Source organism: Acanthopagrus latus, chromosome 5, assembly GCF_904848185.1.
Source record: "Acanthopagrus latus isolate v.2019 chromosome 5, fAcaLat1.1, whole genome shotgun sequence".
NCBI lineage: Eukaryota > Metazoa > Chordata > Actinopteri > Spariformes > Sparidae > Acanthopagrus > Acanthopagrus latus.
Window position 1 is genome coordinate 30,524,228 of NC_051043.1, and position 16,156 is coordinate 30,540,383.

The 16,156-nt window shown below is 44.4% G+C and overlaps 1 protein-coding gene across 4 annotated transcripts in view; it reads left to right on the plus strand.

Moving 5' to 3' along the window:
• LOC119018964 (spindlin-1-like) overlaps positions 1–14,035 on the plus strand; it is a 16,783-nt gene extending 2,748 nt beyond the window's left edge. For 2 of the 4 annotated variants that reach the window (XM_037097070.1, XM_037097068.1), the window contains exons 2-7: positions 6,962–7,298; positions 7,593–7,641; positions 7,812–7,906; positions 8,104–8,259; positions 8,401–8,634; positions 9,261–9,460. In XM_037097070.1, the coding sequence (XP_036952965.1) occupies positions 7,247–7,298; positions 7,593–7,641; positions 7,812–7,906; positions 8,104–8,259; positions 8,401–8,634; positions 9,261–9,460 (786 nt within the window). In that variant the 5' untranslated portion in view covers positions 6,962–7,246. Of the gene's footprint in view, positions 1–117; positions 249–413; positions 595–6,961; positions 7,299–7,592; positions 7,642–7,811; positions 7,907–8,103; positions 8,260–8,400; positions 8,635–9,260 lie in introns of those variants that run through there. The other 2 variants (XM_037097067.1, XM_037097071.1) reach the window with 2 other exon arrangements.
• The last annotated feature ends 2,121 nt before the right edge of the window (positions 14,036–16,156 follow it).

A 16,156-nucleotide genomic window follows, 5' to 3' on the forward strand; every position in this document is an offset into this window, starting at 1 on the left:
CCTTAAACAAAAATACAGTAAACCTTAAAAGTGCCTCCTTTGTCATAATTATGTTTTACTCAAAGGTTTGACTCATATACATTCACAAAAAAGTTGCATTTTGGCAAGAGTTTCACTTTAATGATGTAGAACAATCCTAAGGAAAATAAGCAACCTAAACAAGACATAAAAATAACCAAAGCCTGTTTGTAACCATAGAAACAACAGCGGGACGTTAACAGGTTGTTTGCTGCAGATCTGAATTCAAAGTGAGAATACATATTGGAAAACAGATGAAACTGATGAATTATTTTACTGCTATTTAGACACATTATATTGTTTGCAGTAAATGCAATTTCACATGTGGTCGTGTCTTCACAAACGTCTCTATCCGGATCTGAATCCATCACTTTAATATTTCTGCTTTATTTCAGAACAGCACACTGCATCAAAAACCCGGCTTTTATTTTGAAGGCCGCGCCGCCTCACTCCCGCCTTGTCTCCATTTTAGCGCAGCTAGCTTGATGCAGCGGAGAACCAAACGGAGGCAGAGCGGATCAATTTGGAGCGACGGCGGTTGATCGGGATTATGCGGCGACACTGATTGCTGCATCGGTAAGAAACTGCGGCCTCCGGCACCGCCGGTCGAGCCGTTTAACGGGCAGTTTGTCCGCTTTGACGCGTTACCGCAGAGCAGCTAGCATAGCGCCAGGGTTTCTCCAGACCTCCCTCTCCCTTTGTTCGCTTGCGCCTTTTTTTCCTCTCTCTCTCTCTTTTTTTTTTTTTTGCGCCGATGCGGGTTTTTGTAAATACTGGCGCAATATGGCTGCCGTGAGGGGGGCTGACCAGTGAGCTGTGCACATATTTAAATCGTGTGTGAGTGAGTGTGAGCAGCGGGGCAGGTTGTGTGTCAGGCAGGTAATGAGGAGGGTGAAGTGTGACCTCTGGCTGGTCATCTTCATCTTCATCATCTTCATCAGCAGCAGCCTAAACAAGCTGTAACTCAGCCACAACAGGTCCACTGAGAGAGGACACACTGATGACAGGCTGCTGCTATTGTAGTGTGACCTGTGGTCTCACACACACACACACACACACACACACACACACACACTAGGTGTCTTTTCCTTGTGTATGTGTGTGTGTGTGTGTGTGTGTGTGAGGGCACTGAGCTGTCAGGTTCGTGTTGCGTGTCCTCTCTCAGGTGAGCTCAGGTGAGCTTCACTGGTGTCTGGATGTTGTTGACGTGATGTCATCAGACTGGATTCTGTGTGTGACTCTTGGTGTGTGTGGTTCTGTGGATATGGACTCGCGCTCATCGTCTTCACTGCTGTAGAACAGGACGTCAGACTGAACTATGAGGTCATCATCAACATATTACTGATGGTTATTTGGTACCAGGACAAGTTCTCCTGCAGAGTGTCAGTAGTCTGACCCTCCATTATGTTTAGATGGGGGGGGTGGAGTGTGTGTGTGTGTGTGTGTGTGTGTGTGTGTGTGTGTGTGTGTGGTTTAGTTCAGAGCTCCACTGATTTGTGATTTAATGGACTATTTCATGGAGAGACATTAACCAGTACAGGCCTCTGAACTAACTTTGTTTCAGCCAATAACACATTTTTAAGATGTTCTGGACATTCAGCCTCTTCATGTTTAAACTTTCCTAGAAGCTGTCAGCTGTCATAAGTCATTTTGGATTTGACAAAGATTATAATCGTGTTTCTAAGGAAACGAGATGCTGTTGTTCTGCACCTTTCTACACACTCTGTAGATGTATTAAGTAAGAAAATAATGATTTGTCTTCATAAAAATGTTGTTAGTGTGAATAAAGGTGCAGATGAGTGTCTTCATGTTTGAGTCACAGCACTCAGAGCTATTTTATGTAATTCATTAAAAAAAATCAGATTTGCTAAATTTCAGGAGCATTTTTGGAAACTGGTGCGACCGAAGCGGTCTCGCCCTGCAGCCCTGCAGTGAGCGGATGATCGATGAATCATTTTCCGAGGAGAGAAATAGTAACCCTGGTTACCTGGATGTTGCCTGTAACAAGATTCACTATTGGCTGTGCAAACTGTTAGTTCCCAGCTGACTGAGTTCTTGTCAAGTAGCTTCCATTAACATATAAATTAAAAGTTTGTGATTGTGTTGAAATGGCTGATGCGGTGAGACAACTTCTCTCTGACTGAGGAGCCACTTTAAGATAAGATAAACCTTCATTGATCCCTGGTGGGAACAGACGCTGTGAAACTGTAACAAAGCAGAGCTGAACTAGAGATGTAAACAAATAAATCAGATAAAGAGGGACAGAGTAGAAGGAGTCAGTGTGCTTATACTTACCTGGACAATGTTCATGTTAATATGCAAACAGCTGAACCTTCCCTTCAGCCTGGAAGGTTTTGGAAATGCCTCATTTTTGGACACACTCACTTACCCTCGCCCTGATTGGCCGAGTCAGGAGCTCCAGTTAGCCCCAGCTGTTTTACATCCAAAGTGTTGAAGTGCTGGTGTGAGAGCATCCGACGCAACTGGATTAATTCCTGCTAGCGCGTGGACAGGAGGGATTATCTGGAGTCACTCCGTTTATTGTGAATGAAACATGCTGTTAACATGTGTGATCAGAATACTGACACTGCACAGAAAACTACACAGATATCTTCAGTTAACTGTCACAGAAGAAACCTGCAAACCCTCAAACATGAAATTGAGTGTTGGCTGAAACAAAAGAGCCCAATGAATCAGCTGACACAACGTTTGGTTATTTATCTCTATCTGCATCGACCAATGAGATCGACAGTCTTTAATTCTGGAGTGTTGGTTGGCTGAAGCGAGAACTCTGCTTTACTGACGTGTTTTCACTGTTTTCTGATTTATTTCTTCTTCTAATAGAAGGAACGATCGAATGAAGTTAGGTTTGTTCCGATTCAGTATCAGCCACACCTCAGATACTTTCTTATACGCTGGAATCAGTATCAGTGAGTACATGAGTCAATGCACCAATCCGAGAAGACTTATTTATTTATCAGAAACAGCACAGTGCTGCTTCCCAGCAGCAGCCTGGACACTTCAGAGTTGACACAGTTAGCTTAGCATTAGCCTGCAGCGTCACTTCCAGACTCTGCTCCTGTGTGATGAAGACGATCAGCTGACTGGTACCAGGAGATGTTGGGTTTATTGTGTTTTCTGTGACGAGGGTTCACCCCGGACAGATCTGAAAAGAAAAAATGATATGGTACCATCTGTAACCATAACAACATAATCGCTGGTAGCCTAAAATATATTTAGTTTTGATCCAGAACTGAAGTCAGTCAGCGTTCTGTCAGAGCACATGAGACGCAGCTTTGTGTTTTTAATGATGTGATGATGCCGACAGCAGCAGATCTCCTCCGTCTGTGAATCTGTGTACCGATCAGCTTTAAGCCCTCACATCAGAACTTTACCTCCTGCTGACGTTCATCTCTCTCTCTCTGGCCTCGTTCTGATCTGGTCCTGGTCTGATCCTGGACTCGGTCTGGTCCTGGTCTCGGTTTGGTCCTGGTCTGATGAGATCCTGTGCCGCTGTTGTGTTGTCGTGTTGTCGTGTTGCTGCAGCAATGCATGTGTGCGATCAGCTGCTCCTGTAGCAGCAGGTGTGTGTTTGTGTTGCAGTTGTTGTGGTTTTTGTCGTGCAGCCTGCAGCTCTGCAGAGCTCCTCTCAGTATGTTGGTTATTTTAGGAGAGAACAGCAGCTATCTGACAGACATCAGGAGAGTGTGTCTGTGTTTCAGAGGGGAAATCATCCTGTTTATATCGTTTGTGCAGAAGCAGCAGTGCTGCTGTCGTGTGTGTGACCTTGTAAGACAGAATGTATCTCTGCTTATCAGACGACTTTCTCTCTGCTGCTGTTGGATTCAAGTTCATCCAGATTTTTACAGAGCGTGTGGAGTCTGTTTGGACACCAAATGTCTGAGAACGGTATTTTTTTATACGTCATTGTGGCCTTTTTATATTTGGACCCTGAGGTTTTTAAATGTGACCTCCTCAGATGTTTTGTCTGACTGCAACAATAAAATGGAGTTCCATTCGGTGGAACTGTTTTGGCTTTTTTTTTTAATTAAAAATGATGAAACCAATGAAGTGATGAGGATTTTTGAAGCAGCTATTTTTTGTTTCATCTCTAAATTGAAATAGTAATTTGCTGCTCCGCTCTAATAAACCTCAAAATACCTGTTTGTGCTGAAGAGTAACTTTACTCACGCTGAGATATTTTACATTTTCCTGCACATTCAGTAATTTGTTATGGATCCAGTGAGAGATGGTCTGTGTGATGGTCTGAACTCAGACCATCACACAGACTTTTGTCTTTGTTGTGTGAGAATCAAAAGACACACAAATATTTAACAGTTTGATTTCTTTCTAAAGTGAACGAAGATGAGAACCCGACCAAAACATCAGGTCCTTAACATGTGGATCTGTCGCCCCAGATGTTTTTTTTTTTACAGAACATCATTTTGGGGTGATTTATAACTATTAAATTCCCAGTGAAGTTGACTGATTCAGTTCAGTGTAAAAATACTGTAAAGTATCTGTCACATATGTTTATCACCATATTTGAGGGATCATTGTAAACACGTATTTATTTTCTTTACTTCCATAGAACGAAACAGTAAATGTCAAAGGTATGACACCATGATATGACTCCAAGCATCTCCTTCTGCATCATATAACAGATAGTATTCATATCAGACAACATATGCGCCCATAACAATATATTTATGGTGGGCCAATACTGACTGATAATCAGTCTCTGATGTGTGATAGATCAATAGACTTACACTCATCAGTGATAAATCCATGATGAACAAAACACCAGGATAGTATGAAAGGAACTTGTTTAAGGGGATCTTCTCATAAGTGAGTAAGTACATTGTGTTGTAGTTCTAGTTGAATAATCATACACTATATTACCAAAAGTATTCGCTCACCCATTCAAATGATCAGAATCAGGTGTTCTAATCACTTGGCCTGGCCCCAGGTGTATAAATTCAAGCACTCAGGCATGCAGACTGTGAAACAAGACATTTGTGAAAGAATGGGCTGCTCTCAGGAGCTCAGTGAATTCCAGCGTGGAACTGTCATAGGATGCCACTTGTGCAACAAATCCAGTCGTGAAATTTCCTCGCTCCTAAATATTCCACAGTCAACTGTCAGCTCTATTATAACAAAATGGAAGCGTTTGGGAACAACAGCAACTCAGCCACGAAGTGGTAGGCCACGTAAAGTGACGGAGAGGGGTCAGCAGATGCTGAAGCGCATAGTGCAAAGAGGTCGCCGACTTTCTGCACAGTCAATTGCTAGAGAGCTACAAACTTCATGTGACCTTCAGATTAGCCCAAGTACAGTACGCAGAGAGCTTCATGGAATGGGTTTCCATGGCCGAGCAGCTGCAGCCAAGCCACACATCACCAAGTGCAATGCAAGGCGTCGGATGCAATGGTGTAAAGCACGCCGTCACTGGCCTCTAGAGCAGTGGAGACGCGTTCTCTGGAGTGATGAATCACGCTTTTCCATCTGGCAATCTGATGGACGAGTCTGGGTTTGGAGGTTGCCAGGAGAACGGTACATTTCAGATTGCATTGTGCCAACTGTGAAATTTGGTGGAGGAGGAATTATGGTATGGGGTTGTTTTTCAGGAGCTGGGCTTGGCCCCTTAGTTCCAGTGAAAGGAACATTGAATGCTTCAGGATACCAAAACATTTTGGACAATTCCATGCTCCCAACCTTGTGGGAACAGTTTGGAGCGGGCCCCTTCCTCTTCCAACATGACTGTGCACCAGTGCACAAAGCAAGGTCCATAAAGACGTGGATGACAGAGTCTGGTGTGGATGAACTTGACTGGCCTGCACAGAGTCCTGACCTGAACCCGATAGAACACCTTTGGGATGAATTAGAGCGGAGACTGAGAGCCAGGCCTTCTCGACCAACATCAGTGTGTGACCTCACCAATGCGCTTTTGGAAGAATGGTCAAAAATTCCTATAAACACTCTCCTCAACCTTGTGGACAGTCTTCCCAGAAGAGTTGAAGCTGTAATAGCTGCAAAAGGTGGACCGACATCATATTGAATTCTATGAGTTAGGAATGGGATGGCACTTCAGTTCATAGAATGAGTAAAGGCAGGTGAGCGAATACTTTTGGTAATATAGTGTATATAATCATCACTAATGACAGTCATTCACTGACTGAAAGAATATTTGATCATTTTTCATGATGAAAATGTGAAAATGTTGACTGGTGAAAACTGATTTGTTGGCATCGATGAAAAATCAGTGAGAATGATGATCAGCTGTGTCGCAGCTTGTAATGAGGGAAACTTGTGCTGTGGAGGTCTGAGGTGAACATGCATCAGGGTGGAGAGGCTCCCCGACCTTTGACCTCCGACCCTGTGACCTGTGGTGGAGTCGGGGGTGAAACTTCGGGTTAGTCTCAGAGCTCAGACTGAGGTGAACTCCTCACACTCGCAGGTTTCCTGCCTCAGAGTTAAAGATTCACTCCACTGGACAAACGCTGATGATTTCAGCTGAAGGCTTAGAGAGCGAACGGAAAAGATGGCCGACGACTGAAGCAAACATGAAGAGAAGCGACCTGCTGCCAACTTACTCCTTCAAAGACTCTCATTCAGGGTTTATATGAGGAGGAAACCTTTAAAGCCGAGTGTCTGTCAGCGTCAGTGTCGTATCCTCAGAGCTGCAGCGATTATCTCATCAAACAATTTGTCAGTTGTCAGAAAATTAACCAGCAACTAAGAAAAGGGAAGAAATTCCTGATACGAAACAGGATGAAAGATCTTTAATCTGTTCGGTTACAGCATTAGATTAACTGTGACTGTCAGACAGGAAGTAAAGGTTCATTTGATGGCGACAGAATTCAGAACTTTTCTCGGGTCATGTTGAGATGATGAAGACAGAAACATCATCATGTTCTGCTCTGTGTCTGGTTTCCCTCCTCAGGCTGAACACAACGTTTCCTCATCGAGTCCACAAGCTGTGACGTCGCCTCAGTTTCCAGGTGTTAGTCTGTACCCGGCCTCTATGCAGCCTGTCCAGGGCCCGGCCTAATTCCTGGTGCACCCTCTTTCCCACCACCTCCTCCCTCCTTTCCCCACCCTCCTCCCCCCTGCCCCCTCCCTCCATCCTCACCCCCCCTCCACACACACACACACACACACACACACACACCTACTAGCATTTAGCCTGGACTGGCGGCCTGGCTGGCTGCCCCCCACAGGTGGATGAATGAAGACCCCATTCAAGAGCCCAGCGGCCCCGCGGCCCCGAGCAGACGGAGGTGAGTTACAAACACAGCAAACACCAAAAATACTGATGGTGTTAGTTTGAGGGCTGAGGAACATGTTTGGTCTCTCTTCACCTGCGTCTGTTTCACCTGATCCAAACACTGAGCCAGTCACCTCAACATCACCAGACTCCATTAACAAATGTAGTGATTTTAAGAGTTGTTTTATGAGGAGAAACTGAACAAACATAGTGAAACTGTGTCTCTGACAGATTCTAAGTCGTTGTGTCCTTGTTGTAAATTGAGCGTTAAACCAGAAGCTGAATGTTAGCGTTTTTCGTGTTTCAGGACATTCAGGCGTGTCTGCAAACATGATGAAGAAAAAGAACTCGCACAAGTAAGTCTGACGGACGAGTGGAGGCCATCAATCAACAAGAGACTTCATCTCCAAAACCAAATGTTACAGATTACTTCCTCTTCTTGTGTCTCCACCTCTCATTTCATTTTGTTCCTCATCATCTCCGTCATCGGCTCCTCTCATCTGTTGTGATTTCTCTCTCCCTGCAGGAAACAGAGGACCAGCGTTGGTCCCAGTAAGACTCTGGCTCAGCCCAGAAGGAGCATAGTGGGCTGCAGGATCCAGCACATCTGGAAGGAAGGCAGTAAGTTGGATTTAAGGAGCTGTTGAAAGCCAGTTTGTTGTGCTGTGATTTAAGTTTCTTTTATCAGTTCAGCTTTTTTAGCCAGTTTTTCAACATTTTGCTGGAAGAAGTCAGGTTCTGTTGAGTGTCTGCTGACCTGCTTTTTCCTTCCTTTTCATCTCATGAATTTGTGTGATTGTGTGTGTGCTTCCTCTCAGGTAAGTCGTCCCAGTGGAAGGGGACGGTGCTGGACCAGGTCCCTGTTAACCCCTCCCTCTACCTGATCAAATACGACGGCTTCGACTGCATCTACGGCCTGGAGCTGTACAGTGACGAGCGGGTGGTGGGGCTGGAGGTCCTGCCCGACAGAGTGGGTGAGGAAGAGGAGGAGAGAGAGTTTGGACCCAGCAGCATCTAGTGGACGCACTAAAGCATCATTTTGTTTGATTACTATAAGGAAGTGAGCTGATGATGTCAGGCTAAACTCCCTCTCTGCCTCTCTGTGATTGGTCCAGCTCCGGCCCGTGTGAGCGACTCGTTGCTGGCAGAGACGATGATCGGGAAGGCGGTGGAGCACATGTTCGAGACGGAGGACGGGCCGAAGGAGGAGTGGAGGGGGATGGTGTTGGCTCGGGCTCCCATCATGACCGCCTGGTTCTACATCACCTACGAGAAAGACCCGGTCCTCTACATGTACCAGCTGCTGGACGACTACAAGGAGGGAGACCTGCGCATCATGCCCGACTCCAGTGAGTGGGACACACTGGGCACCAGTAACACCAGTAACACCAGTAACACCGTATGGCTACATCTACATACACACTCATTTTCTGCTCTTATTCTGAACGCAACAATATTCAGGATTTGGAACAGCTCATGTAAACAGCTTGATCCTAACTAGAGCGCGTTCATGTAGACATGTGAGCGCCTCAGCCGAGGTTTTTATTTCAGTTTGCGACACACGACCTCTTCCTGTTTACACTCAGCTCTGTGTGCTGTCACTAACTAGATTCTGCACAGAAGAAGAGCCCACATCTCTGGTCGGAAGGAGAAACAGGCTTTTAAAACTTATGTTCTTGTAAATGTGTTGTACGATTGTCAGGGCCAATATTCAGCATTTTCTGATTATCAGTTAGTGCTGTGCGATACAGCTAATTTTATGTCTTGATACCGATATAAATCCCGTTGGCTCTGTACTGTTTTTCATGCCGTGTCTGCCAGAGTCAGAGAGGAATCAAAGTTCCTTTCAGTAGCTTTAACAAATGGATATCTTCTGATGTTGACTTCCCACAGTCAGTGTAACGTTCATCTAAACCACGTTTCTGCATTGAATTGATTGTATAACAAATGTTGCTCCGTCTCTGTGTTTCTGTAGACGACAGCGTGGCAGCGGAGCGGGAGCCCGGCGAGGTGGTCGACAGTCTGGTGGGCAAACAGGTGGAGTACGCCAAAGAGGACGGCGGGAAGCGGTCGGGGATGGTCATCCACCAGGTAGAGGCCAAGCCCTCCGTCTACTTCATCAAGTTCGACGACGACTTTCACATCTACGTCTACGACCTGGTCAAGACCTCCTAAGGCCACAAAACCTGGTCCAGGACCCCAACAAAAAGACTTATCGAGACCTGCCTAGACCCCCAGAAAACCCCACCAAACCCCTGCACCACTGAAGACCAACTCCAGCTGGACTTAAACATCCTGAGACTCCTGAGACAGATGATATCCACACTTTACTTGTTCTTTTGTGAAACGCCTTAAAACAAGATAATAATTCTGGAAGCTCCACCAAGACGGGACGACTACAGTCCTGCTCCAAGACTCAGAGGTGGAACCAACCATTATCATCCTTCAGATTTCTTTAGACTCTTTATGGATACTTCCTCTGACAGAAGACCAGACCAATTACAAAAATCTAATCTGGTTTAGCTCGAGACGTCCAGAGATCTGTGCGGACACGATCCCGAGACGCCTCCAGATGCAGTGAAAAGCTCTCCTGACGCAAATATAATTAATTGAAGCATCCAAGCAGGTCGACAGTGAACAGAAAGAACTCCTCCACGTTTTCCTGAAACCCTGTCAGACCGTCTGAGTCCGTTGCTGTCAGAGGAGGGGGGACGGGTCTGAGTCTGCCGGGGTTAATGAAGGGACGGGACTTCAGGCTGGACCATCGTCTGTCTTCATCTACATTTATAGAAGCCGTGAGTGGACACACAGGAGTGTCCAATCACAGAGCATTTTACTGACCCCGCCTCCCTGCAGGTCACCTGACGACCAACTAAGACACTGAGTGGATGCAGTGGAAGAACCAGAGGACACAGACTCTTTCCTTTCTTCATTCTCATTTGTTCTTTCCTGTTGATGCCTACATTACCCAGAATGACTCGAGGTGTGACATCAGAGGGTCGGAGAGGCTCAGCTGTCAGACGTACGAGCTCTGTTGGTTTGGCTGCATCAGTCGGTCCAGTATAGCGTCGTTAGCTGTCCAACTGTCACAGGTTCAGTTTGAGTAGCTAATGCTAACGATGCTAACGGGCTGTTATAAAGTTGAATGAAGAGCAAAACTTCAAACTTTGCCCCAGTTTCTGCAGCTCCACTTGATTTCCGTGCTGATGTTCTGCGGCTGAGCTCGACATGTTTATATTCATGCCAATATATTTCTGTTTTCTTAAAGTATTAAAGGAACAGTTCACCCAAAAATGGAGCCTCACAGTAAACAGCGTTCTGCCAAACAACCGAAGCAGCTGAGACTTGATTTAAACATCAGATGTTTCCATCAGCTCGTCTGCTGTGATCACAGTCTGCAGCAGAGAAACATCACTAACTGATCTCAGACCAGATTTACACTTCGAGCTCAGCTGTGAAAAGGGTGTGAACGACGTCTCTTTGGCGTCTGGAGACTCTGATTACAGCAGACGAGCTGGACGGAGATATTTTATGGGGTGTTTTTTGTTTGTTTGTTTCTTTTTTTAAAAAATCATTTTTGGATGAATTGTTCCTTCCAGTCAATGTTTTAGACTCTCGACAACCAGGATGAAACGATGCTAATGTAATCTGATCTTTTCACGGACAGGGAAACGTTTTTTTGGGAAATTGTCTCGTTTGTCTGCTGAGATGTTCAGCATGTGTTCAGAAACACTCTAAATTCTTATTGAACATTAATAATCAGTATGTTGTGTTGGGTTGAAATGGTTTATAACACTTTATCTTGTAGTTGTAAGCAGATATGAAGTCGTGTTTATTTATGTACAGTATTTATAACAATCATAACTTCTATGTCGACATATTGTAAATTATTACAACTATGTTTTACTATATTGTCATTTATTATCTGCTTATAGGTGGGACAACAGGACTGTGTGTCTACAGGGGGACTTGCAGTTATTTCACATTAATGTGCGTCTACAGCTACATTATGGTGTTATAAACCATTTTTGACGTGTTCACTGCTGATTAATGTTAATAAAGTGTTGAGTTTCTCTTCTGACCCTGACGGCAAGATTCCCCGAAACATGCAAATGTTCCTTTAACGTCCTCAGTTTAATGGAACTGAAACGAATCAGCTGACTGATGCATCACTGTCATCATGCCCCGCCCCCTGTCTGTGTGCTGTTCTCTGATTGGTTGACTACCCCCGGATTGTTAAGGACCAAATTTGCCTGCTGTGTTCGTCTGTTGGACGTTGATTTATGGTTTCCATGTTGTTGTAAAGCTCCACCTCTTCTTGTTTCTTATCGCCGCGCTGTAATCTTTCTTCTTGTTTGTACGAGTGACACAAACATGGCCGCCGTCTCCCTGAACGATCTTTCTGTTCTGTCCTGTTTGTTCTGTAGATGCTGTCAGCTGCTGTGACTGAAGAGCTGATCTGAGCTCAGCTGCAACGATCAGGGTGATTATTGCTTATTGACAAATCTGACGTGTTGCTGTAAGACTCCTCCCTCACAATCACATCACAGCTCCACCTCGCAGTCAGAGTCCAGTCGGCGGCGCTGGCAGAACTCCTCTCACATCCCCATGAGCATAAACAGCCATGTTGCCTAATCCACATCTCATGTGCCTGAAGGGACTCCGAGATCTCAGGCTAAATGTGTCCGAGAACGTCAGTGTTTCCATACGGTGGATTCTCAGTCTGGAGAATCTCGACTGTTCTGGTCAGAGTCCGAGTTGTGGAGTTCCAGAACCTTTGATTCAGTCGTGAAGATCGTTTCTTCTGATTTTCAGATCAAATCTCTGTTCTACAATCTGCTGTTTGAAACCGAGGATCCAATCAGACGGGTTCAAACTTCACTGGTTCTAGAACATGAAGACATACATTGTCATAGTGGAACCCACATGTTCTGATTCTGGAACACGTCCAGTCGGGGATGAATTCTCCGTCTCAGATTTGGATATTCTTGTTCTGTCACTCAGTTCTGAACCCCTTCATTCATACGCCTCCATAACAATAGATTTTTTTCTTGACTTGACGGCTTCAGATTCTAGAACTCACTTGGTTCTGGAACATTTTAAATCCTTTGCTGTTCTTCTAAGAATCGAGTATGAAGCGCGTTTGTTACTCTCAAAGACGTTTAAATCTTCCGGAAAGTTTCCCGTCTGAATGTGCAATCCAGATTATTTTTCCTTCGATAGAACTTCAGGTTCTGGGCGTGGAGACTCGGGTTTCAAGTTCAGTATCCAAAAATATATCATATCACCACGTTCTTTACTGTTCTTGAATCTGTACGCGTTTACATCTTCCACATGTTCTGATTCTAGAACTGGCTCGGTCAGGACGAGTTCACTGACTTCGACATTTTGTCAGCCTGTGGAGAACTCTTGTTCCGACAGTCGCTGTTCTGGGATCTGTTGTTAGTTCTGTTGTGCAACATGTTTCTTTAATGGACCGTATCAGATTCTAGAACTCTTTATTCTCATTACAGAACGCACACGTCCTGGTTCTGGAGCACACCCAGCCGGGACGCATGCGCCTTTGTTCCACTGTGAGTTTGAGAACATTCTACAGATTTTAATCCCTCGTTCTGGTTCTGGAGTTGAGAATGAAGCGCGTTCATCACTGATCCAGAATCTGTTTGAGTTCTTCCTCATGATTCACAGCTTCAGTTTCTGGAACACGGAGACGAGTTTATCACATTCCTTCCTGTTCCGGAATAGATTTAAATTGAAGTACAAAGATGCAAATTCTAGAACATGTTTTCACGTTGTGATTCTAGAACACGTCTCATGGCGCCCCGAGACCAGAGAGGACAGAGTCCATTTTAAATAATTCCACTGATCTCAACACAAAACATTTCTGACTCCATCTTTAGTGATCGTTCTCTGAAGTCAGAACTCATCATCTTGTGACCCGAAGAAAACAAATGCAGACAGAGTTCTGCAGCCCGGCCCGTTGGTGCTGGAACAGTGTGATGGCAGAACTGCTCCTGTAATCGGCTCACCTGCTCTGTTGGCCGTCCTTCGCTCTGATTGGCTCTTCTCGTCTGTCTCTGGTTCCTCTGTTCTTTAACTTTATTCCTATTGGATCGCTCAGCCGGTGGTGTCTGATAACTGTCACAGTTACCCACAATGCACCAGGTGTCTGTTGAGACCGTACAGGCTGGGGGGGGCATCAGTCATCGTCTGTTCAGGAGCCGATTAGTATTTTACAGAAACATTGATCTGTTGTGTGTGTGTGTGTGTGTGTGTGTGTGTGGCTGAGTGGGTGTGTGAGAGTGTGTGTGTGTGTGTGTGTGTGTGTGTGTTCAGAGCAGTGTTGTTTTTGCATGCCTATATAGCTCTCAGTGTAAATCGATGTGAGTTGCATGTCCGTGTAGTTTTCAGTTGTTCGGCTGACTTCTGTCCGTTGTGGCTTTCGGTGCCTTTTCGTTTAACTTCAGTTTGTTTTTCTCTCTCTGTTTTATTTTGTACCGTGCGTCCCTGAGGCGGCTGTTTTTTGGGGTTTTTGAGCAAAAAAACATGAAAACAAAGAATATCCCCCTTCAAACAGAACTGATGGCAGTTATTTTCATGTTGTGACCACAGAGGTGATGACGGGTGTGAATTCTGTTTTTGGGTGGATTGTCCCTTTAAAGAGTGCCAACTACAGATGCCAGTGTTGTACAGCAGTGAAAAGCTCACACTATTTACTAAAATAAACCATTTCTCTGTTGTTTTTTTCACTCCTGACTCTCACGTCTGTCTGTTTTCTTTACATTTGATGAACTCGTAAGTGTTCAGCTGAGAGTCACACGAGTTGATCGATCGATCAGAACAGACGGACACACACAGGTCCACATCAGTCGGACCGCTCACTGACTGCAGCAGCAAGAATAGAAGTGTACAAATATTTTGTGTTTTTAATAATATTGAATATTGTAGACAGAACAGTGGAACAGTCAGATAATACGCAGGTGGGTTAGGATAAGATATTAATTTAATCATGTAAAACTTTATTTATCAACACAATCTGAAAATAGATCAAGATACACAAAACAATAATTTTAAGAAGACGTTTTATTTTCTCTGCCGTCTAAACGACGGCTCACATTCAGAGAAATGTTTTTATCAGAGTTAAACGAGTCCGTTCACATGAAGTTGGACTCGGAGGGTTTTTGTGTTTGTGGACTCAACAAATTAGAACAGTGACGTCAACTGCAGGTCAAACTGACTTCTGGACGGATCACTGTGTGTTAAAGCTCAGATGTTTGCAGCAGACTCATCTGGTTAAACCTCAACATGAAGACGATTGTTTCTGGGAACAAGCATTTTGGTTCTGGTTGGTTCTGTCTCATGGTGTCAGTAGGTCAGTAAGTCATTTAGTGTTACTTGGCTACATTTATCTGCACGCTGGAGTTACTTTACATATCAGGATTGTATAAACAAAACAAAACATGTTACTCTGGACCCGGGTTCCTCTCCCGGCCTGAGGCCCTGAATATATGATTCTGCCAAACAAGTGAACGTCCTGTTCATACTTCTGTACTTCAACTTTATTGAAGTGATGTTGGTAGATTTGTTTCAGAAGACGTCCTTCAAGTTTGCTCTGATTGATATTATAACACAAATATAAACGGATCAGGCAGAACATTATGACCACTTGCCTAACATTGTGTTGCCTTTATGGATCGGACTTGTTTGTCCATTACATCCCACAGATGCTCTGTTGGATTGAGATCTGGGGATTTGGAGTCCGAGTCAACACCTCAAACTCATTGTTGAGCTCCTCAAACCATCCTGAACCATTTGTGCTTTGTGGCACATTATGCTGCTGAAAGAGGCCACAGCCATCAGGGAGTTTCCATGAGAGGGTGTTCATGGTCTGCAACACTGCTGAGGTAGGTGGTACGTGTCAGAGTAACATCCACATGGATGGCAGGACCCGAGGTTCCCCAACAGAGCATCACCCAAAGCATCGCACTGCCTTCTTCCCACAGTGCATCCTGGTGCCATGTGTTCCCCAGGTGAGCAACGCACCTGGCACTGATACATCGATTGATATATGAACTCATTGAGTGATTGAAGTCTTTATTTGGAACATGCATTTTGTTTTTTTTTCATAAAAATACAAACAACAAAAGAGTCGCGTATGAAAAGGAAGTGTAAATGTGTCTAATCCCACCCTCTCATTAATCTCCACGTAATAAATCAGCATAAGCTTCCTCATTTCAGCATTACTCATGAATACATACATGAATATGTAGATATTATATATACATATATATACACACACATATAATTTATAACCAAATATATGTCCTGCCATAACCATGATCCTATATATCATAGGATTATATTGATTTATTTTTTTTTTCCATGAGCATTTACTATTGCCATGATTAATTATATATGTTATAATGATTTAACTTGTTCTCCAACATCCCGCATCACACATATCTACATATTAACACACACACACACACATACACACACACACACACACACACAGATATTTATGTAAACAAAGTAAATAAATTAACGAAATAACGAATAAAAAACCATCATGTTGCTCAGTGACGCTTCATGAATGTTGTGAGAATATTACAACAGAGCGTCCGCCAGGTGTCGCTGTTACATCATCTCACTGCGGTCCTTCCCATAATGCACCTCTCTTTATGTATTATAAATCTTTGCTCCTCTCGTTGTTAAATCCGATAAACAAATGCACCGTTTATTAACGGGGTGTTCGGTGTGACGTGAGGCGGGCGGACATGTTAAAGAGATGCACAGTCTCGAACTCCGACACCGTGAGTCAGACCGCTGGGGCGGCGGTACAGCCCGAGCCAGCGCCATCTTGACATCATG